General features: G+C 41.4%; 1 protein-coding gene across 6 annotated transcripts in view; it reads right to left on the bottom strand.

Moving 5' to 3' along the window:
* The window catches only part of ELMO1 (engulfment and cell motility 1), a 464393-nt gene that overhangs the window by 365227 nt on the left and 75377 nt on the right, over positions 1–23789 (bottom strand). For all 6 annotated transcript variants that reach the window (XM_019483404.2, XM_019483406.2, XM_019483405.2 and 3 more), the window contains exon 3: positions 14995–15145. In XM_019483404.2, the coding sequence (XP_019338949.1) occupies positions 14995–15072 (78 nt within the window). In that variant the 5' untranslated portion in view covers positions 15073–15145. The remainder of the gene's footprint in view (positions 1–14994; positions 15146–23789) is intronic.

The raw sequence follows: 23789 nt of genomic DNA, 5'->3' as shown, positions 1-23789 counted from the left end.
GGGGGGTGTTGCTTTTTATGTTAAGGAACAATATACATCCTCCATTATCAAGATGGGATCAGAGGAGGGCCAAACCAATGTACCATGGGTCAGGATACAAGGGGATTGGGGGGGAAAGGGACTTGGGTAGTGGGGGTCTACTATAGACCAACACACCAGGAGGATGAGCTAGACCTGGAATTCTCCATACAGCTCTCAGAGGCCATACAGTTAAGAGATACAGTTGTCCTAGGTGACCTACATTAGCTGGGAAGAGCAGTCGGTCAAATCTAACTGCTCACATAGGTTCTTAACCTACATACAGAACCTAAACCTAATGCAGGAGGTATACAATCCCACTAGGGAAATGCCTTGCTGAACTTGGTGTTAGCTACAGGGGATGATCTGGTGGGGAATCTGCAGGTACAAGGTAACCTAGGGGATACTGACCACTGATTAATTGAATTCACTATCCGGCAAAGGGTGGGTAAACTAATCAGCAGGGCTGAAGTACTAGACTTCAGAAAGGCTGAATTCAATGTGCTCAGGCATTAAAAGTTCAAGAGCACTGGCAAAATGGGGGTCCAGGAAGGGTGGTTGTTCCTCAAGGGAGCAATCCTACGGGTGCAGAAGGAGACAATCCCATTGTGCATAAAAAGGGGCAAAGGGACCAAGAAGCCCTCTTGGCTGAACAGGGAAGTCCAGGAAAGCCCAAGGGCAAAGAAAGAGGTATACAGGCTGTGGAAGCAGGGGATAGCTACCAAGGAGGAGTATACCTCCCTGGCTTGCAATTGCAGAGAATTGGTTAGGAAGGCCAAAGCAGAATTAGAACTTAGGCTGGCGACAAAAATTAAGGACAACAAAAAGTCCTTCTTCAGGTATATAGGGAGCAAATGGAAGGCTTGGGATAGCACAGGACCCCTACAGGACAAACTAGGGCAATTGGTGACAGAGAGGGGGGACAAAGCTGAGCTCTTCAATGAGTTCTTTGCATCTGTATTCCTAGACACAGACCAGGAAAAATCTCCCATTTGGATCATAGATAGATACACCAGCCCACCAACTGTTAGTGCAGACTTAATGAAGGGGCACTTGGAGGGGCTGGAAGCGTTCAACTCAGCGGGCCCGGATGAACTTCATCCAAGGGTGCTGAAGCAATTGGCCAGTGTTAGAGCAGAGCCACTGGCACACTTGTTTAAGCACTCATGGAACTCCGGTCAGGTCCCAGAGGACTTGAAAAGGGCCAGTGTGGCCCCTATTTTCAAGAAGGGGAGGAGGGACAAACCAGGAACTATAGGCCAGTTAGTCTCACCACTATCCTTGGGAAAACTCTAGAAAAAATCATTAAGGATTACATTTGTGGGAGCCACAGCATGGTTTTTGTGGGAACCCAGCAGGGGAAATAATGCTGAAAGAAAATCATTGCAGGTAGATCCTGCCTGACTAACCTTGTTCCTTTTTATGACCAGGTCACAAAATGCTTAGACGCAGGAATTGAGGTAGATGTCATCTACCTAGGCTTTAAGAAGGCCTTTGATAAGGTATCACATTCCATTCTCGTAAATAAACTGACAGGCTGTGATGCAGATGATTACATGGTCAGGTGGGTGGCAAATTGGCTTAGGGGTTGCACCCAGAGATTGGTGGTGGATGGGTCGATATCAACTTGGAACAATGTGGGCAGTGGAATCCCGCAAAGCTTGGTCCTTACGCCAGTGCTATTCAGTGTCTTCATCACTGACTTGAACAAGGACGTAGAGAGCACCCTGTCCAAGTTTGCAGATGATACCAAATTATGGGGCAAAGTTAACACACCAGAGGGTAGGGAGCGGATCCAGATGGGTCTGGACAGACTGGAAAAATGGGCAGAATGAAACAGGATGCAGTTCAGCAAAGACAAGTGCAAAGTGCTGCACCTGGGCAAAAAGAACCACCAACACACTTATAGGCTGGGGGATGACCTTCTCAGCAGCACAGCAGTAGAAAGGGATCTTGAAGTCATAGTTAACTCCAAGATGAACATGACTCAATGTGATGAGGCGATCAACAAGGCTAACTGCACTTTATCATGCATTAGCAGATGAATGGCAAACAGGTCCAGGGAGGGAATGCTTCCTTTCTATGCAGCACTGGTCAGGCCACAGTTGGAGTACTGCATTCAGTTTTGGGCACCGCACTTTAAGAGGGATGTGAAGAATCTTGAAAGACTTCAGAGGAGGGTCACTCATATGGTCAGAGGCCTGCAGACAAGGCCCTACAAGGAGAGACTGAGGGACCTCTCTCTCTTCAGCCTTTACAAGAGAAGGCTGAGAGGTGATCTTGTAGCTGCCTATAAATTCTTCAGGGGAGGGCTGCAGGGAATAGGCTACGCTCTATTTACTAGGGCACCCCCTGGAGTAACTAGGAACAATGGCCACAACGGCTGCAGATTTAGGCTGGACATTAGAAAAAACTTCTTCACACAGTAAGGGTTGCCAGAATCTGGAATGGGCTTCTGAGGGAGGTGGTGCTCTCCCTTACCTTGGGGTCTTCAAGAGGAGACTGGACAAGCACCTAGCTGGGGTCATCTGACACCAGCACTCTTTCCTGCCCAGGGCAGGGGGTCAGACTCAATGACCTACTGAGGTCCCTTCCGACCCTAACATCTATGAATATATGAGGCTCTAATGCATACAGCCAGCTGAGGAAGCTAGCCTGATCTTAAAGCACCTCCAAACCCACTGAGAGGTTTGTGCATGTTTGTGTCTGCAAACCTGGCTTTCCCTTGGGCCAAGGATGAGTTACATCTCCCTTTTAGGTTGCAAGGGAGGCTTGCTAATATCACCTGTTGTAATTGTTCTTGGAGCAGGCCAGGGACCTCAGTACTTTATGTGCACCAAAACCTTAAAAGTTGTGTTTTCCACCCCCATCTTAAGAAGTATAGCATTAGCATACATTTATATACCCTAGTTGACACCTCTGCTCCAAATTAACATGAAAAAGCCGTAATAACCCTTTATTTATGGGTAACATGTAGGCCTATTACAGAGAAAGAGCATAGCTAGTGAAGAAAAGAAAAAACACCAGCACCAAAGCATGTTGTTCCTAATCAAAATTCAAGATAGTAAGCACAGCATTCTTTTCACAATTAATACTTTGATCCTGCTAACAAATCTTCTGAAGCTCAAAATATTTTTTATTGTTAAAATGCCTCAAACGGCTCGTCTTCAGCACTTACAGTAATACAGACTCCATACACCATTGACACAATATTGATTGGGGCACTGGGCTTCAGGAGACCTGGTCTTCAGTTCTTTAGTTTGCCAAATATAAGCCTGTAGCACACCAATGCCTTATCTGCATATATAAAATGGAGATCAGTAGTTATCTACCTCATAGGAGTGGGTGAAGACCAGCAGGAAATCTAATACAATAACCATATAAGCACCTTAGACAGATATACAAATATTCCATATTGCCTCTTCTCCTTTTACTCCACACTGCAATTCATTCAGATCCCAACCTCCTCTAAGAAAAACGCAGGCTCACTTCTTGGTCCCTAAGTAATTAAAACAGAGCATCAGCCCACAGACCATAGTGACAGAGAAAAACTAACTAACTGCCTCATCTCCAAAAGCTAGGATATTACCAGTAAAAAGCGTAATAAGGGAAGAATCACCACCTTGCTTGATGTCTCCTTTTAAACCACAAAATGCCTTCACTGTCTCTTCAATCACCCTGCTACTATGCATTCCCAAATACACAAAAAATGGTAGCCAAAAGTATAAGCCATTAGAACTCACGCGATGCCCAAGGAAGATAGAAACAAGTGGATTATAGTATTTTCCCCCTACTACATATGCACCTATCATGAATTTATAGTAAAGTTCTGACTGACTCTTTAATAATTACAAAGTTAAGTGAGAAATATGAATGTTCACATCACCACCATACTGGATAAACATTCCTCTGAAAAGTGCATATAAAATGATATCTTGTACGATTGCAGAATTTGTCTGGATATTGGAGCATCTGTACATGTGCTCTGGTGTAGAGGGCAGGGTGCTTTAATTAAGGCGACTCTGAGAGCCTCTCCAATTAAAGCACCCGCAGCATCACATGTATTCAGCATTCTGCACTTCAATATGGCAGTGCAAGTGCTTGAACTAAAGCTTGTACTAATTAAACATGCTAATTAGCACACTTCAGAGCAGACATCCAGCATGTGTATAGTTGCGCTTGGTGACTTACAAGAGAAGGGTCTCTATATGAAGGAAGAAGGAATTGAATAAGCTGATTTTTTTTAATTGTCATCTCTTTTGGAATATGATTCTAAAGTCCTAGAGGAAGGTTATAATTGAATGATAAGGTACTTGCAGCTATTCCAGCTGGCCAGAAGGTGAATTAGGTAATTAATAGGTAACCCTGTAATTAATTCACTCATGCATATCCCCAAGTAGCTCATTATTATGCAAAACACTTCCCATAAATATAGAAGAATTAACTTTAAAGGGCTACAAGAGGGGCTCCTGCTGTTTTAAAAAGTAAGCTATTCCAGGGCTTTTGTCTCTTTGCACATACGTACACTACCATCTTAATGATGTTAGCTCTGCCTCAAGAGGTACAGTGATAACATACATACAAAAATATAACAACTTCAAGGTTCTTACTGGGAGTTCTCAGCAAACAGTATAGTACCAACAAATTCAAATACTGAATTTGAAAACAATTTACTAGAACCAGGTTTTTTTTTAATTCTCTTTTTCTCCTAAAAGCATTCCTGCACTATCTCTAGTCTGAGGGCTAGAAAGGAAGGATCTGGCGATGGACACAATCTTCCAACACGGACGAGAAGAAACACTGGTTCTGGTGAGTGCCACTGTCCCAAGTCCCCTTATTATATTATTACAAATAGGTTTATGTCATTCTTCCTAGGGCATATAGCTTTCAACAGTCCGATGCTGGTTGAGTCAGAGGCTCAGCCTCCATAGGGTGGTAGGAAAGGGTTGACCACAAAACTAAGGCTTGCTTGATAGTTGAACACACCCAGAAATGTAAGAAAGTGCTAAACAACTTAGGAAAGCTGGGAATTACCTAAAAGCATTAATGGTTAAAAATTAACTATTGTGCACACAATCTAATTTCTCAAAAGTAATCCAGAGCATACTTTCCTAGGTAACTTGCAAAGTGACTAAGAGATAGAGTGTGTGTGTGTGTGTGTGTGTGTGTGTGTGTGTGTGTGTGTGTGTGTGTGTGTGTGCACGTACGCGCGCAAAATATAGGTGCACATTTTCTGGAGAACTTTGGATTTGTGCACTCTGGCATTTATTTCCTCTGCCAATTGGCTTGATCAGCCAACTGACAGTATACGGACTAATTTATACTTGGTAGAACCTGCAGCTGGGGTTGGAAGAAATCCTTGGAAGTTGAAGCAGATGTAAGCTACTGTTAAAAAGTACTTAGCAAAAGTAGCTTACTAATGTCCATCCTTTCATCACTATTACAGTATTTGATTCTAACCTATTAAAATGTAAATCCCACACTTCTCTTTCACACAGTTGATCTAATTTTAATTACTGTTACTCCTCTCCTAATTTCTGCTAGTCTGTCCATATCTAATAAAATGGACTGAGGCGTATTTTGGGTTTTCAGTGATGAGTTCCAAGCTGTGCACCTCTAGAAGTCAGTTCATAGTCTTAAAAGAGGCCTCACCAGGCAGTCACTATGGGCTGGGACAATATGCAGGAAACTAATACAATTTAATACTTGGATGCAATACTGCTTCTTTTATCCAGAATGGCTCCCCGCCACCAGAGCCAAGAACTTCTGGTGCCCTAGCATTGACCACTTCAGCTCTGCAGTATTAATACTTTTTCATCACCCACTGTAATTGAATAATGATTGATTTATGTCAAAATGCCATACAATACTACACATGAATGCACTGAATTATATCCAATACTATAAAGCATTTGGATCATTTCTTCCATGAGAGTTTGTTGCAGGATAGCCACTCAAAGAAAGAAACATAAAAGCTTCCCGTTACTCTTACAAACAAATTGATAAATTAAACTGACAGACAATTTCTTTATTGGGGCTATTAATAAGCCCTTGTGGGATTAAAACAGAAATAATTTTAAAAGTGTTAATTATTTTTACTCTGCTGTTTGTTTATTGATTTCTTTCAGGCTGAGTAATGAATATAGGCTGGTCGCTTTCTACTTTTTTTTTTTTTTAATTCAGTGAAGTTTTTTGCTGACTTCACAAAACAGAAAATCAAACTGGAGATAAAGTATATGCAGCATTATTTTTTTTAAAAATTAAGGGCTGTGCGCTCAAGTTGTATAAATCACCACAAAGCTTCATTGGCTTCAGGCAATTTAATTCAACAGAGCTAAGCCAATTTCACAAGCTGAAGATCTGGCCCAAAATTTCTGGCCTATAAGTCATCTTGCAAAAATACAGTTTCAACTGCTGCCTTGTGACAAAGCACAATACAGAAAAATCAGATTTCTCAGGAAGAAGGAGAATCCATTGAAATAAAGTCTGCGGCATTCCCGAGTAATATGATGATACAAAAGAAAAAAAAAAGCACAATCCCAAAACTCAGGAAACCACTGCGAAAGAATAAGCCTGTTGATGAGACTTAGGAAGTCAAAGCTTAGAGAAAGTATTAGTATAAACTAATACATATGGTTCCTGTGATGTGCCTCATTACATTCTGTCAATAAGAAAACCTCACTTGACAGGGCTACCGTAGCTTTTGCCAACAGTACCAGATTTTTTAAATACGTGATACTAAATATTTTTTATTCAGCTTTCTTATTTGTGAAATTATGGATGTAAGAAACAAATGTATATATAAAGTACAAATTTAGATTTGTTGTATCACTGCACATCTGGAGTAATTTCAAGAAGCAAGGATTTCTCCAAATTTCTACTAGCATAAATGAAAGCAGAATTTCTCCCTTTATTTTTAAAAATTATGTATTGATCAACCTGTTTTAGTAGCAAGGGAAGAACACTGACAGACTAAGTGACAGTTTTGTAGGGTTTGTAATGGTAACTGGTTTTAACCCATAAAGTTAAATCTGCTTGCTTTCCACTCGCTTTACCAAGTAGATCCTGGACCCTATGTACAGCTTTTTGCAAGATCCCAGTGCAGACTTAGACAACTCCTTCCCACTCTTTTAATATCCAGAAAAGACCAGTATGTGTAGGATTTTGGGGATTTCTTCTGTGAGTGAGGGGCACTGGTGGGGCCAGGGGGCTGCGGGTCAGGAATGAGGGACACCAGCTGGGACAGGGGGGCCAAGAGCATCAACGCAGCCAGGAGGCTATGGCTTGGGAGTGAGGGGCACCAGCGTGGGCAGGGGCACAGCACTGGCATATCAGGGCTGCTCAGCACCACAAAGCAGCTGAGAGATAGCCACAGCTGGACCTGCTCCTGGTGAGCCAAGAAGGCAGGGGGACCTCTGATTTTCCATGATAAAAAAAACAAAAATCAACTGCCAAAATATATAGGTATTTAGAATGTATTTTATTATAATGGCTGAGGAACTGGTAGGCTTCCAATTTGCTTTAAAATTGTAAATATATGAATAAAACATACCTATATTTATGTCTGTGTTCCATTTTAATAATGGAAAAATGCGAATTTTGCAGGGTTTTATCACAGCATTTGGGAATTTTAATTTTTTTTTTTTTTTTAAATCAGAGAGTTTGCAATTTTTAAACAGAGAAAACCAGGATCTCTGATCTTCAGTATACTCATGGACAACAGTGGTTCTGGTGGTGCCCTGGGACCACAAAAGAAAGCAGTTGTATGACATTTTTCTGGCATGTGGAACAAAAGCAAGCAAGCAGGGTATATTTTCCTGGTGATGTTGACACAACCAGTCTGTATCCATGAGGAGAAAGAGAAGAATGAAAACAAAACTACAGCTTTAACATTTGAGAAGAAGTTACCCATTGCCAGGATTTATACATCTGACACATGGGAAGCATCTGAAAAGAATGATATTTAGGGAAAACACAGTTGCAAACATTTTTTGGCATTTATTCCAAACTTTCCATTTGCCATGGAAAAACACAAATTTTTACTTTTAAAGGAGGGAAAAAAAAGGATTTTCTTCTTTAAAGAAGGAGGCAGGGAACTGTGGGTTTCCCCTTGGAGGCTGGCAGAGTTTCCAGTCTGCAAGGGACTGCTTGGGCTAGGGGAAGTGGGACACATGGGGTAGGGGGTGCCACATGCATTTGTGCTTGCATACATGCATGTGGCAATCGGGCAGCATGGTTGAAAGCAGCTTCTGCAGTTCCCTCTAGGTAAGTATATGGAAGTGAGGGGGCCACAGACGATGTTTCCAGGGGGCTGGAAACACCCCTCAAGATTTCTGCTCCCACAGCAGGGCATGGGGTTGGGAGGGAGCATTGTGCCACCTTGACCACCAAGGTGACAAGCTCCCCCTGCTGCTGCTGGGTGGGCAGGGGGCACAACTCCACTCTGCCGCCATGTCTCACCTTGTTGGCCATGGCAATGTAGTACTTTCTCCCACATCAGGTCCTGCCAACTGGGCTGAAGAGGCAGCTTCTGCCCAGAGCTGGTCCAGCCAGGCCAAAGCCCCTGTGTGGGTGCAGAAAACTGGGGGAGGCATGTGTACCACCCACCCTCTGGATGCGTTGCCTGTGCCTATACCCCCACTTCCCCATACACCCACCATGGTCCCCACACACAGGTGGTCAGAGGCCTGGGGGTAGGGGGCAGTGGGTAAGGAATGAGGGGCACCAGCAGAGCTGGGGGGACTGTAGGTCGAGAGTGAAGGGCACTGGGGGGTGGGGGGGAGGTGTTGTGGATTGGGAGTGAGGGGCACAGACAGGCCTGGGGGGATTAAAAAAAAACAAAACTCTAACACCAATATATATATATATGTTTTATTATAATGATTGAGGCACTGGTAGGCTTTCAAATTGCTTTTAAACTGTAAATATATGAATAAAACTGTGTTCAACTGATATATATACACATGTACATATATACACACACACCATACAGAGACACACACACACACACACACACAGTGGCAGTTCATTTTAATAACAGAAAAAAAAAACACAAATTTGAGGGGGTGCTAAATCAGAAAATTTGGAATTTTTAAACAGAGAAAACCAAGATCCTGTCTCCTGAAGTTTAGCGAGACTTCACATGTTTAAAAATAGATACATCAAGCCCCTTAACAAGCCATTAACCACATAAGCACAGTAATTTACTGGGTCACACCATAGGTACATCTTTCTGCCCAATATTCTGTCACACAAAGGCAGAGAGTAGAAGTTGAAAGGGAGAGTAAACTGGGCGAGACCAGGGTTTTTCCCGCACTGTTCTTCTCTCACTTGCAGCCTCCAGCATTTAAGGTGTAGGAAATCCCAATTCAGAGGCTGTATCCTTAACTCCGATTCTCAGTGGCTCCTGATGCCCCTTTTATATCCAAGAACTTGTCCAATTCCTTTTTGAATCTGGCTAAACCAGGTAAGGCAATTATTTCAGACAGAGGGCTGCTTACTGAGTTTTGGCAAGCCATCAAGGGCCACATGACAGGCAGCCAGGGGCAGATAAATATTAATTTTCTAAATTTTTTTAGGGGCCATGTGGGCTGGATAGAATGGCCTGGTGAGCCACATTTTGCCCACCCCTGGGCTAAACTGTCAGTTTCCGCAACAGTTGCTGATAATGACTTTAATTAAACACCGCGTGAAATAGAATTTCCTTTTGTTAGTTTTTTTTGTTGTTGTTTTTTTTTTAACTTACCACCTACTAGTTTCATTTTATGACCCCTAGTTCTTGTATTGTGAGAGATGGTAAATAATAAATCCCCATTTACTTTCTCTTTGCCATTTAGTATTTTGTAAACTCTTATCATGTCTTCCCCTCAAGCAGCTCTCTTCTAAGCTCAATATTCCTAGTCTTTTTAGTCTCCTTGTTGTAGAGCTGGGCACAGTATTCAAGGTATGGATGCACCATGGATTTATAAGGCCAGGGACAGACATTACACATAAACCGGTTTAAGTGATCAGAAACTGTTTTAAACCTGTAACAGAACAGAAGCTCAGTGCACATAAATTAGTTTCAAAATGGTCAAAACTGGCTTAAGATAAACCTAGTTGAATGCAGTATCAGTTAACTGATTTGGGTCAAACAGGTTTATAACATTTCTGACCCAGACCCCTTCCTGGTTCCTGTAAATCACAGCCCACGCAGCACCCCAATATGCTTTCCCGCCATGGGCTGAGCTGTGCGGTCTGCTCCAGATAACAGTGCTGGCCCCAACCCTCTGCTCCCTAGCTAGAGCAGTAAGGACTATCTGACAAAAGGAGGGGTGCTGGGGCAAACCCAGCTGAGGATGCAGGAGGCAAACCCCAGCTGGGGTCTGGGAGAGCCACTGAGGGGGGTTAAACACCCCTTCCCCAACTCACACTTACTGCTGGCTGCGACTGTGGACTATAAATCCCAGAGGCACCTGGAAGTAGAAAGAGGAAGTGATGAGCAATCCTGTAGAGTCCTGCTGCTGTGAGTCTGGACTACAAATCCCAACAACTTCAGGGGCAACAGGAAGAGGAAACAAACACACAGCCCAGGCTGGCTATATGCCAGAGAGCTATGCTCTAGCATCCCTGGCTTCTGGCATGAGCCACTTCAGGCATGTGGCTGCATTTCCTGAATCAAAGGTAAATGTCTGTTCACTTCTGCTTCAATATAATCTCTGATTTTTAGACTAATGTGCAAAGACTGAATCAATTCAGGCTCAGGCTTTTTGACCATCTGTACTTAACCTAAAGGAGCATAATGATACTTTCACTTGTGTTCACAATTCTATACTGAATAATCCCTAATATTGTGTGTGCCTTTTGAGCTGAGCATCAAGTTGATGTTTTTAGTGTACTGTCCACAATGACTCCCAGACCTCTTTCCTGTGTGGTAACACCTAAAGTAGAGCCCACCATAGTGTAGGTAGAGTTTGGGTTACTTTTGCTCAGGTGCATCACTTTATTCTTCTTTGCATTCAATTTCAACTGCTATTTAGTTGCCTACTTGCTCAATAGTGCCAGATTCTTCTGCAGGTCATCACAGTCCATCTTGGTCTTTACCACTCTGCATGGTTTTTTGTCATCTGCAAATCTGGCCACTTCGCTACTCACCCCCTTTCCCAGATCATTTATAAATATGTTAAATAGTACTGGTCCTAACACAGATCATTGGGGAACACCGCTGTTTACTTCTTTCCATCCTGAAAACTGACTGTTTATATTCACTCTGCACAAGTGCAGAAGATAGAAATAACTTTAATCCAATTTCTAGTCCACAAGTAGACATTCCCTGTAATCCTGTGACAACCTAATTTAGTTATGAGCCTCTGAAGGGGAACTTTGTCAAAGGCTTTTCAGAAGAGCAAATATCCTAGGTTAACTGGATCACCCTGATGCACCTGCTTATTGACACCCTCAAAAAACTCTCGTAGGTTGTTAAGGCATGATTTCCCTGATTCCTCCCCAGAAGGTCATGTTCATCCATGTGCTAAACGTTTTCTCATGATGATTATTATTAATATCAATTTTCCAGGAACAGAGACATATAACACAATTACTGACCTTAGAGTATAACAACAAATGAAGCCCTAAGATGTTCTCTTAAGAGGGATGTTTAAACTTGAAATTTAGTACATTGGTGGGGAAATTGCTTTTAAACATTTTTCAGATACTACAGCACCTAAGTCATACTGTCAATTGCTGTAATGTTTGCAATCACTTTTCTCTGTTATTAAGCCACTTTCTACTCTCTACTTGTGTGTAAATAAAGGGTACACAGGAAGGGTGATACAGTACATGCTATTATGAAACAGACTATAAATAAACTGCTGTCAAGGGGACAAAGCAAGCAATTTAACATGCACAATTTTTTCTTCTCTAGTATCTCTCAATTTTTTTTTTTATTTACAATTCCATAGTGCTAAAAAATGTCTAGGTGCTCTCCATACAAAGTCCCTGCCATAAAGTTTATGACTTAACAGGATGAGCAATTTGCAACAACAGCTTCACACTTTTACATACTACCTTGTCTTGAAGGTAAGTTGTGTGCATGTCTCCATGTGATAAACAGGACCAAAAAGCTATTCAGCCAAATTCATTCTGCAAGGCAGATGGATTTTTAACAATTTGCAGAAAGGTAACATCTACTGCAGGGATTAGAAACCTAAGGCTGCAGAGCTGGATCTGACTTGAGAGCCACTAGATCTAGTGCACTGAACAGGGGTTTCAGCAGCATTTGGCAATGGGGGTGCTTCACAATGTGGCCGGGCATTTTGCCCATGCTGCACTGTAGCTGGGAGACAGAGAGAAGCACTAGCAGGGAAAAGTGGCAGTAGTGGCAAGAAGCAGCACTAGTAGTGGCAGCCAGGCCCTAACACCAGTCCACCTTTGATCTGAGCTTGGTCATTTGGCCTACCACCAGAAACAACGTTACCAATCCCTGGTCTACTGGGCTGAGCCCCAAACTGACTAGGGGAGACCAGAGGTTCTATTCCTGGTTCTACCCACTGACCTGACCTTTGGCAAATCACTTGCCTCTGTGCCTCTCTTTCCTTCCACCCTTTGCCAGTCTTAGCCATGTACATTGCAAGACCTCTGAAACTATAGGCATCTCTTAACAACACAAAACAGTGCAAGCACTGGTCTTTAGGAGTGTGTGAAGCAAGCCCTATTCGATTCAGATTCAGCCTGAATCAGGGACAGTGATTTGATTCATTGACTTGGATCACTGTCCCCAATTTCATTTCAGCCAAAGATTTGATGCTGATTCGGACACAGACACAACTTTAAATGTTTTTTCTACATACCTCAAAGTACCAGCATGGCTCATGAATGCTGTAATGCTGGGGCTCATGGAGCATCCCACAGGAGTGCAGGGAGGCCCTCCACATGCTCAGTGGCGAACCTGGAAGAGGACTGTAAGTACTTCTGGTCCAGCTGGGGAGCATGCGGGGGGGCCCCCCGCACACCCCCCAGCTTGGCGATCAGCTGTGGGGGACCCCAGTTGCCCCCCTGACCTAGGATGCACCAGTCACCGAGCCGGGGGGGTGTACAGGGGGGCCCCCCTGCTTGCTCCCTGGTGGACCCAGAAGTAGACAGGAAGTGCTTCTGGTCCTCTTCTGGGTCTGCTGTCGGGTGTACCAGGGAGCCCCCCGTACTTCTGTGGGACACTCCATGAGCCCCAGCATCGTAGCACTCGAGAGCCACGTACTATCTAGAGGTATACAGAAAAAACATTAAAAGCTATGTCTGTGTTCAAATTGATCCAGAGGATTCTGATTTGATTCAGAGAGATTAAAGGGTCCTCTGATTTGATTTGGATTCAGAGATTCGGCCACCGAATCGGGCCTAATCTCCGCCAAATAGAATCAGGAACCAAAGCTTCGCACAGCCCCACTGATCTTGTTTGAAGCCTCCAAACATTATTACAAAGAATAGTTAGAAAGTATCTTTGAAACTGTAGACAAACACCTTAATGTGCGATTCTTGCTGTTTCAGTGCTTCTTTAATTTCAGTGCCTCTATTTTGGGAATCCAACAATCGGGATGTTTTGCTTTGTTGTTACTCAACAGAAGATTGAATTACATTTTTCAATTTTTATCCATATTGTTCCTGGGGGACTGAGTTTTTCAATACCTGCAGCAGCACTATCACTGAGACATTCCTTTCTCTGCTAATTAATGCACCATGTTTCTCGTTTGTAACATAAATAATTAAAAAGGCAAAGGTTATCTCAGAAGTCAAGGAAGAGGATTTTGATGTGCAGGAGTCAACGTTAAAAAAAAAGAGAGAAAGATTTCAGCAGCAACAACTTAAGGTCTGATTTACTGATTTTCTGAAGAGCAAAACACTGGTAACTGACTGTCTTTAATGGAAGCAGTTATGGACGTCATTTTGTCTATTTTACAGTACTATATTTTTCTACAATGACAACAGACATGCCTGATAGCTGCATATCTCAATGGAATTGATGAGAAGTAGGGTAGGGTAAAATTAAGCAAAGAATTAGTATCCCAGTTCAGCAGAAAACATTTATTTAAGAAGCTAGTGAAGTGTTTGGAGGCATCAGAGATTAAATGTATTGTGAAAAATTCTGAAGCATTTTCTTTTGCCTAAAATAATCAACATGTGGCTTTCTACAGAAGTAATGTCACATGATTTCACACATAATTGTAAATGAACGGTAATATATTGAATGAGGTCCCCTTTAATATTAATATATGTGCATGTTTAGTATCTTATGCAAATTCCACACATCAACCATGCCAACTCTATAGGTTTCAAGTAAGTTCCCTCTAGTTTTGTTCCAAATATACTGCAACAAAAGATTTTTATTCTACACAAGCAATAGGTTTCTCTTTATATAGTGCCTTATAACAGTCCGCCTCTGTTGCTGGATCCCTTCAGCCCATCTGTGTCCAAATTTAAAAAGCATTTTCCTGACAGCATATTATGTATTGAGCTACTGCTCACTTAGAGCTATAGTCATCCAGTTGAACAGGTCACTCACTGCCTTAGTGACATCTGGGTAGAACAACAAAACTGTCTTGTCCACACAGCATGCTACCAATCAGGTATCCAGAAATTAAAGCCTGCTGCAGCTATCTACTATAACAATACCTTGCATTAATAGAGTGCTTTTCATCTTCAAGCAATTTACATTAATAAGTAAAGCAACATTATCACAATTTTACAGATGAGCAAGCTGAGGCACAACTGTTAAGTAGATGACAGAATAAATTAATGAATGTCTCATTTAAGTAATAGGCAGAAAAACAGCCCATGTGTCAAAAAAGTATTAAAGTAGACAACACACATTTTATACGGCAGGTATTCATATAAACCTATATGTGCCTTTTAGTAAACACATAGGTATGCACAAGTATACACCTTTCAACATACAAATACACTTCTGTACGCATACATACATGGTAGCATTGATAAATAAGCACTCACTTGATCAATTTCCATTAACTTGGGGAAGGCACCTGGCCATTCTATAGCCACTTTCACTATATCAGCAGGAGGTGGCATGGTCAATGCCGCTGTTCTTCAAAGCCAGTAAAACTGGACACTAAATACTGCAGAGACTCGATTTCATTCACACCTGCAGGGAGAGAGAGAGAAACACAGCAGTTCAGACAAAATTCTAACAATGCTCTTTCATTTCCTATATTTTGCCTGGCTGGGCAGGTGCATGAAAACGTGTGAGAGAGTGAGAATACACATTCTGAAAGCAAACGCAGGACAATGTCATCACCCACTACACAACTAGGCAATCTGTTAAAAAGATGGCTGAAACACTGGAACCTACTGTGAATAACAGTCATGCATTGGACACATTTAAACAGAAAAACTATTTTAAATATTATTAAAAATGGTCGGTGTAAAGCTACAAGCTACCTGAGGCTGATGTTATATTTCACTTCCGGAGATCCAAGAAGTACAATTAAATTAGTTAGAGCTTAAGTCAGCACCCCAGAAGGAAAAATTGCCCAGAAAGTTATGGCCAGGAAACACTGTTTCTGTTAACTACAGCTATGATCTTCTATGTGTTCACAAATAGATCAGTGCACTATAGCAACCAGGATGTCAGGAGGAAGGCAGCATGCACAGCAGTTTTTATACTCGTAAATCGCAAAAATGCCTCACTTAACTTTTTTAAACACCCTGCATAAAAGCTTTCTATGAGGCAGACTTGGAATTTGCAAATAGGTACTAGGAATATATTAACAGACATTCACAACATATGTAATCAGATACAGTCTCACCACTCTTCAACAGTATTAATATCACCAAGGTTTTGTGGAAAATGGTCTGGGACATGAATTTTGAGGGGAAAGCAACAAGGTTATCAATTCTTGCAGAATCTCTTATTTTATTATATATGTTAATTTATATGCTTATTTTATTATATGTGCTTGTGCACATCTCTAACCCCTTCAATAAAGAAGACTAAAAAGTGAACTAGTACAGAACTGTTTCCCTGCGTCTGGAGACAGACCTTGCCAATGATTCCCCCTCTGACTAGCAGAAGCTAAACAAGCACTGGAAATAACGAATTGACCAATAACCAACCTACTTAACTTCACCTTTTCTCCTTCCGTTGCATAATGTTTTTAATTATTTGTCAAGCCTGTCATTTAGATTGCAGTTTCTAAGCCTGCTACAGACATGGTCTGTAAAGAGCCTTAACTTTTGTTTCTGCTCTACAACACTAAAACTTTTACCAAAAAAGAAAAAAAGGGACCTTCAGAGACAGAACCCTACCCATTCAGGAGGGAGGAAGAGAGAGAAGTGTGCGTGTATGCACATGGTCACTTACACCCATTATACACACAACACACATTTCCAACATATATGAAGTTCTTTCCAAAAACTAAAGGAAGGTGGTAGTTGTAAGAATGTATTAGATACCCAAGAGCCACAGATTAATACACACCCTATTAAGAACATCTGCACCTTCCATTTCAATTAGCCATTACTCCAGCCCTATTTTCACTCTCTTTCTGAATCTGTTCTCCTGGTCAGCCTGAAAAGGCTAGTTCCCTGGCTACCAAGTACAGTGGAATCCAGATCACTCCTCTCCAGGTAGTTCAGGTCAGGCTGCCAAATTAATGACAAGACCCTCAGCTGTTCGCTTCTACTTTTACATCAAAGGAGGCTGCTTTCCCATGCAGCTGAAGCTTATCACTGGTCTTGCACAGATGATCAGAGAAGCTGCACCCTTTGAAATGAAAGCCACAGCAAGTAGCTGGAATATTTCAATGGTCTTGTGCAGCTGATTGCTGCAGTTCTGCGTACCTCTGCAGCAATACATCACAAACTTTCATCTTTGCAGGGGGAAGTTAGGAACCTAGCTCCAAGAAGCATCCAGATTCTGCTGCATCCAGTAAGTATTTTTCCCTGGACATTATAGATGAAATTGAATACCCTGAAATGATACTGATGAAAATGTTCCATTAATATGAATATTCCAGTGATTCACTGTTGTCAAAATTGGTGACATCAAACCAACCACTGTATTAGGAGGAACAAGCAGTACTACAAAACAAAATGTAAAGCAATAAACAGAGGCAACATGGTATAATGTGATTTCAGAAGGCACCTTGAAAGAAACAATAATGCAATTAAGGAGAAGTTTGGTGTTTTTTCTATCTGGGCTGTTACACAAACACACTAGGGAGATTTGAGGATCCAGGATTAAACAAACAAAACAAGGCAGCTGATCACCATGCTACTCCAAAACACATAGGAAGAGTCCTCTTTCATCCATTGTTGCAACAAGCTTTAAGAAGAGGATAGAAACCAATACTTTTTCTGAATGTTTTAGTCTCCTCCTCCCTTCTTCATTGTCAAACTTCTGCCTGAAGCCTTCTCAGCACCCTTAAGCCCTAAGGTAAGGGTTAGCCTGGAGTTTATGGCCTAACATCTTGGATGTAGATAAGGAGTACCTGCTCTCTAGCTGGGTCTAGATTTAAAAACATGAAAAGTAAATTGAGGGGGTCAGGGGCAGGAAAGGAAGTCTTGCTGACTGCAATGGGGTCATATCCTAGAGGCTGTAGGAGTAACATGACAAAATACCAACAATTGTTTTCTCATTATAAATTTGCTTGCTTGAAGTAAAGGCTCTAAGACAGGCGGGCAATTATTTTGGGCAGAGGTTTACTGAGTTTAGGCAAGCCATCAAGGACTGCATAACAGGCAGCCAGGGGCAGATAAATATTAATTTTCTAAATTTGTTATGGGTCCTGCTGGCCAGGTGGAATGGACTGGCGGGCCACATCTGGACCGCATTTTGCCCAGCCCTGCTCCAAGGTAAGGAGTCCTTTCCTAGTTGAAGGCCATCCCTGAATGCTGGGGAAGCTTTGATTCATGACTGTGAGTTTAGACTACCAAGCAAAAACAGCACTGCAATAAATCAACTTATGCTCTTGAGTATTAATGGGGAAACGAACTCCTGATATTCGTTTTCTAATAATGTTCATCTGAAAATCAATCCTGCATACAGTTGAGAAAAGAGAACTGACAGGTTGTCTTGCCCTCAGTTTTATGTTGTTGTTCTTACATGAAATGCATTTAATTGTGGGGGGAAGAAATGAGCCCTTGTAGCCCAAGTTATAGCCAAATCTTTGCCAATTGCTTAAAAAGGTTGAGACTAAAAAGGTCCCCACCATAATCAAGGTGCTGAAAAGAAATCAGTTAGGGAGCCTATATATGAGCAGGAAGGCTGCTGCGATGCACTGGAATTCCAGCACATTGAAGCAGACTCAATTAGTTTTTAAGCATGGGGATGCTGATACACGAGATGCAGGAGACTGCTGGAGCACAGCAATTGCCACACTTAATTGAGTCTTCTGGAGTGTGGCAATTGCTATGCTCCAGCAGTCTCCTGCATCTCATGTATCAGCATCCCTATGCTTAAAAATGGTGGTGGGAGCTCTTTATCTAAAAGTTGCCTAACAAGCTTCAGTTCAAGTGCTCCTACTGCCACTTCTAAGCATGGGGATGCCAATACAAGAGAAGCAAAGGCACTTTAATTTGAGCAGCTCTTGGAGCTGCTCAAATTAAAGTGCTGTTCCCCCACCCCCACAGCATGTGTAAAAGTGTCCTTGGAGTATAAGATCTTCAGTGGATATAAACTGGAGAATTTTGATTGACTTCCAACAACTGGGAATTTACCAAGATGTTACAGTGCTGTTCCATTCTCTACAATTTTCTTTGCAAGCTTACTTTCTTACCTACCCTCAATGGCTTCTGGATGAAATGTGGGCAGATTAGAAAAAAAAGTGCATCTTTTATATCTGCTACTATTAAAAACTCAGTGTAGTACCTGAAACCCAGGCTTGTTTCATTCCTTCTCATGAAGTATCACCAATATTAAGGATACTGGAAATCAAATTAGACCCTCAGGTACATGTTTTTTACTTCAGACAGAATATGACCTCAGCAACACATTTGCGATGCACCTTGCTTTTATGAATTAATATTCATTACCTGTCCTTCAGCAACATTCACAACTTGCTGTGTACTGTCCATACAGATGACACAGTTTGCTGTGAAATGCTTGTGTTTTGCAAGTAAATTAATCCTCATAGGAACACAGGATTGGAAGGGGTCATTCAGTCTAGTCCCCTGCATTTACAAGCAATTGTTAACCAAAGGAATCCCCAAAGTTAGTACTTCAGACCCTTACCTACCACTACAGGCACAATACATGCCAGAAGTTGGGAAGGTACTGGTACTACCCATGCTTTGAAGTGACAGGGAAACACTTGGCTAATCTCCAGGGAAGATCTTAGAAAAAGAACCCTTCCCCACATTACAAAAGTCAATCTCCCTTCCCACCAAAAAAATCTGACCTAGGGGATAAATTCATTCTTGACCCCAAATTTAGCATTTGGTATGACTCTGAGCAAAACAAGCCCCACTAGCCAGGAAACCACGGGTTTATAAGTACCAGCAGGAACACAGCACATCTCCATCTAAAACCTGCAGTTTCAGCTGTGGTCATCTTCCCAACTTCTCAAAGGCAAGCAAAGAGACCTTGCAGAAACCAGCAGCATTCACAGCAGGGGGAAAAAAATTCCTCCTAGCCTTAACCACTGACCAGAAAAGCCCTGATACTAGATGTATTTCTCACCGCAGACCTACCTACAAGGCTCTGTATCTCAAACACCAATTGGTGTGCCAGAACTTCCTGTTCTTCATTACAAACCTTCCAACATTTTATCCAGCTGAGTCTTAAACAGATGCAGGTTCCTTGCTACCACCACTTTGCTTAGAAGTGCATGTCAAAATGCCCTTCCTATGGTAGTTAGAAATTGTCTCAGTTTCAATCTAAATTTGTCCATAGTCAGTTTATAGCAATGTAACCTTGTACCAAAATTATTTTTCAGCCTAGAAAGCTCTTAACTTCTCCCAAGGTTAGCCCTATGTTGATCCACTAGGAGTAATCAAATCAGTTATACACACTTAGCTGTGCTAACAGAAACAAGAACATATTTAACTCACAAAAATTAGAAACCTCTCTTATAGTCTTCTGAGTAAAGTCTCAAATCTGCAAAGTGAACAACACAGGCATAGAGATCAGCTGATATATAAATTGGACCTTGGGAATTATTTGTACACTTACATTTTTGGATAGACTCTAAGGAGGTAAAAGGTGTGTGCGGTGCTACATAGGTTTGAAGAAAAGGAAGACAGCTATGTTCACTTTAAACAGAACACTAGACAGATTGCATGCTTAAATCAGTTTTCAGTAGTGCAACTTCAGAATTGTGCATTACACTATTCCATAATTTGGCAAAACAAATACTTTCATGTCAATAAAGTTTGACACTGTGCAAAATTAGCCCATTAAAAAGTGCAAATTCCAGAAGTTAATGTCTTCTGACAAAGCATGGTATATTTGAAACACTCTGTGCAGCCCACTGAATGGTCTACTATGCTGTAGTAATTAACACTCAGGCTGGAAATCAGAATATCCCTGATGTAATGTTTAATGCAAAATGCATTAGCACTGACACTCAAGATCCCAATTTACCTACCTGGCTCTGAGAGATTAACTCAATTTGTGAGTCAGTACTGCATAAAATCCACAACTGTGTCACTGACTTATGAATCTTTCTTTTTTCATTTTTTCTTACATCTGTGCATTGCACACAGAAGATAGGATTTTGGTTTTTCCAAGATGAGTACCCTTCTAGAATCTTTAATATGTATTTTGCATTTCTATAGTACCCTCTGTATAAGGATTTCAATGGACCTGGAGCTATTAATTATTTATAATTATAACAACACCCCAGCAACATAGAAACTATTAACATTTTACAAATAGGGAAAGAGAGACAAGCAGCCTGAGAATATCAGCATGGGTTCCTAACTCCCAGTTCTGTTCATCTACAAAACCATATTTTTTCTTTTACGTTAAAGATTTCAAATCCTAATGCTGGTGTGGGGTATTTTCCTGAGCAGGAAAAGTAAAGAAGTTAATGATTCAAAACCATATGCATTTGAGAATTTTCCATAGCAAAGCATGCTCTATATTTCTTTCTGATGTATGAAATAATCAAGAACCGCATGGAGCTGGAGAAGGCTGTGGCTGTTGGGTTAATTGATCCCACAAAGCTTATCAATAGCATTTATTAAAGAAAGCATGAATGAAACTGGTTGAATGAACAAGTGGGAATACATCAGGACTCTTCTTGTGCCTCTCAAATAATGGGTAAAGGAGCAAAGAATGGAATCAGAACTAGCCGTGTACAAAGGTGTCATTTAGAGGAAACATTTAGAAGGGGAAAAAAAAAGAAAGAACTTCCTCTCCTCTTGGGATCTTACATAATCAGGTCTTGTCAAACCTAATCAGTTTCTGCTGCTGAGCTCTGGAGTCCCAGACAAACAAAGACTACTGGTAAGTGGCAAGTTTAGTTGAAAGGTTCCTTGGGGACCAAGTCTGATTAACAATTTGAGAAAAATAATCCAACACTAGATTAATATCCCCCAAAGAATTATCTTTGGATTTAAAACTGCATGACTGAACAGTCAACTCTAAAGAGCTGTAAATAGTCTGCTCTCTGACAGAAGGCAAAAAAGAGTATTGAAGGCAGTGAGTTAAATTTAAACTTTATCTATATACAAAGGTTTTCATGTTGACCTCCGCTTTGTTACAAGCTCAGTGCCTTTCACCTCTGAACTTGACACAAGGCACACAGTCCCAACAGACCCAGGTCAATAAGGTTCAAAGAGACTTTGACACAGTATGAGACAAAGTTCAGCACCAGACCTTAATTTCCAAGACAGGTCTCTGATAACATACATATCGCACCAAATCAACAACTCAAGAGTTAGTGTAGGAATACACCATTTAGCATAACATGATGAACCTGCAGTTATCTTTGTACTGAAAAAAAACACATCCTCGTAATTTGCTTTTGGAGGAATTTGCATGAGAATGGGATGGCAGTGAAATGCAATACCAGAGGGAGACTTTTTATAGCCACTGATACTGGCTTGGAAGGAATAAGAACATCTGAATAGTTAATCTGGCCTGCTGGATATCTGTGTTCCTACTCTTCACACAATTACAGCACTTTCCCACACTACTCTTATAGCTCCATATAGTTGGAACTGGAAGACAAAACGAATGCTTTCGTTTTCTACTGCTTTGAAAGCATGGCTATAAAAAAAAAAAAAAAAGAAGAAAGAAACAAACAAACTGTAGTCCTTAAATAGAAAGTTCATTTTTAAAAGGTGAATTGCAAAGGAAAACAAAACAGATGTGCATGTACTTTGGGGGCGAGTAGGACAATTGTATGTTCTTTCATATTAGGTATAAAAGAAGTTCTGGAAAAAAAAACCCGAAAGTGCAGGGATGCAGGGGACTTGAATTTTCTCTTTCCTGACTTTTTTTCTTTTTACAGAATTGAAATTCACATCCTGTCTACCCAATGTTTGCTGGAAGACAGAATGGACAATTAAGCAACTGCTACTAGAAAAAATATGGCATCACAGGAGTAAAAACTTGATTAATTTGAATTATTCACTCTTTTCAAAACTTGTTGATGATTTCATTAACATTACTGTGTCTAAAATTGCCCAATAAATAGTTGGAAGAAGAAATCTCTCTGTTTAAAGAATTCATGCACCAATCGTTCAGTTTTAAGACTGATAGTTCCCAAACCATTTACTTAGATGTTCAAGAGAGATCTTCAGCAAATTAGCTACAAAATCTGACCAAGAAGAAAGATCAGACTACTAATCCAGGGGCTTTTATACAGTAGATAAGACTCTACAGTCAGTTTTGACCTCTCAGTCTATTAAGATGTGCCGTTTTGCTTTGGGAGTTACCTCTAATAATCAAACCAGATATTCCAGATGTTTCTACAATGAAAGCAAGCAGGAAGAAAAGGAACCTAAAGGAAACCCCACACTTTCAGTTCTTATTTAAATATACTCTAGAGAAACAGAGAGAGAACAAACCCCATTTGTACCTAATATTATTGCTGCTATAAGTTTAGCACTTGTAAAGGATGATAGGGGAATGCAGGAAGGAGCAAGTGCCGGGCAGTGTAGAATTAACTAGTAAATAACAGCAGACCAAAATGGGAATTCCAGCAATGGGGACAGAATAGATCTAATTTTTAGTTTTGATTTTCACTCGCAAGGAGGCCTTCTTTGCACAGCTCAGGCAGTCTAGAATTACTTTAGGAAAACTGAGAACTGGTCCCATTAATTAAGCTAAGGATACAGACAAATGTAAAAATTCATCTGGTATCATTTGATACTGATACAACTTATATCTGCAAGAGTCTGTAGCAATGGTCTTCAACCTTTTTTCCCCTGCAGGCTGGATGGGCAGTGACTGATCTGTTTGCAGTCCCAAGCCAGCCGTGCAGATGAAGGCAGGAGGCACCCCAGCACCAATCCAGTTACAGCACAGGAGGAGGCATGGACCAGCCCCAAACCTGACACTCAAAACTTGGAAATTTGGCAGCAGGGTGGGGCGGCAGTATTAACTGTCATCGCTCCACTGCCTCCCAATTTTCAGACCCATGATGAGCCCCATGTGCCATATGGTGTGGCTTCATGGGCCAAATTTGGCCTATGGGGGAAGAGTTGAGCACCCCAGATCTATAGTAATAGGAGAATAGCAAAACTGCTGCAACTTTAATCCTGCTTCATTCAGGGTCAGAGTTAGGGTGACTTATCAGCTAATACAGTGGTTCTCAAAAATTTTAGTCTTGAGACAC

This window comes from Alligator mississippiensis, chromosome 5, assembly GCF_030867095.1.
Source record: "Alligator mississippiensis isolate rAllMis1 chromosome 5, rAllMis1, whole genome shotgun sequence".
Lineage (NCBI taxonomy): Eukaryota > Metazoa > Chordata > Crocodylia > Alligatoridae > Alligator > Alligator mississippiensis.
This window is presented reverse-complemented; position numbering and strand designations above follow the sequence as displayed.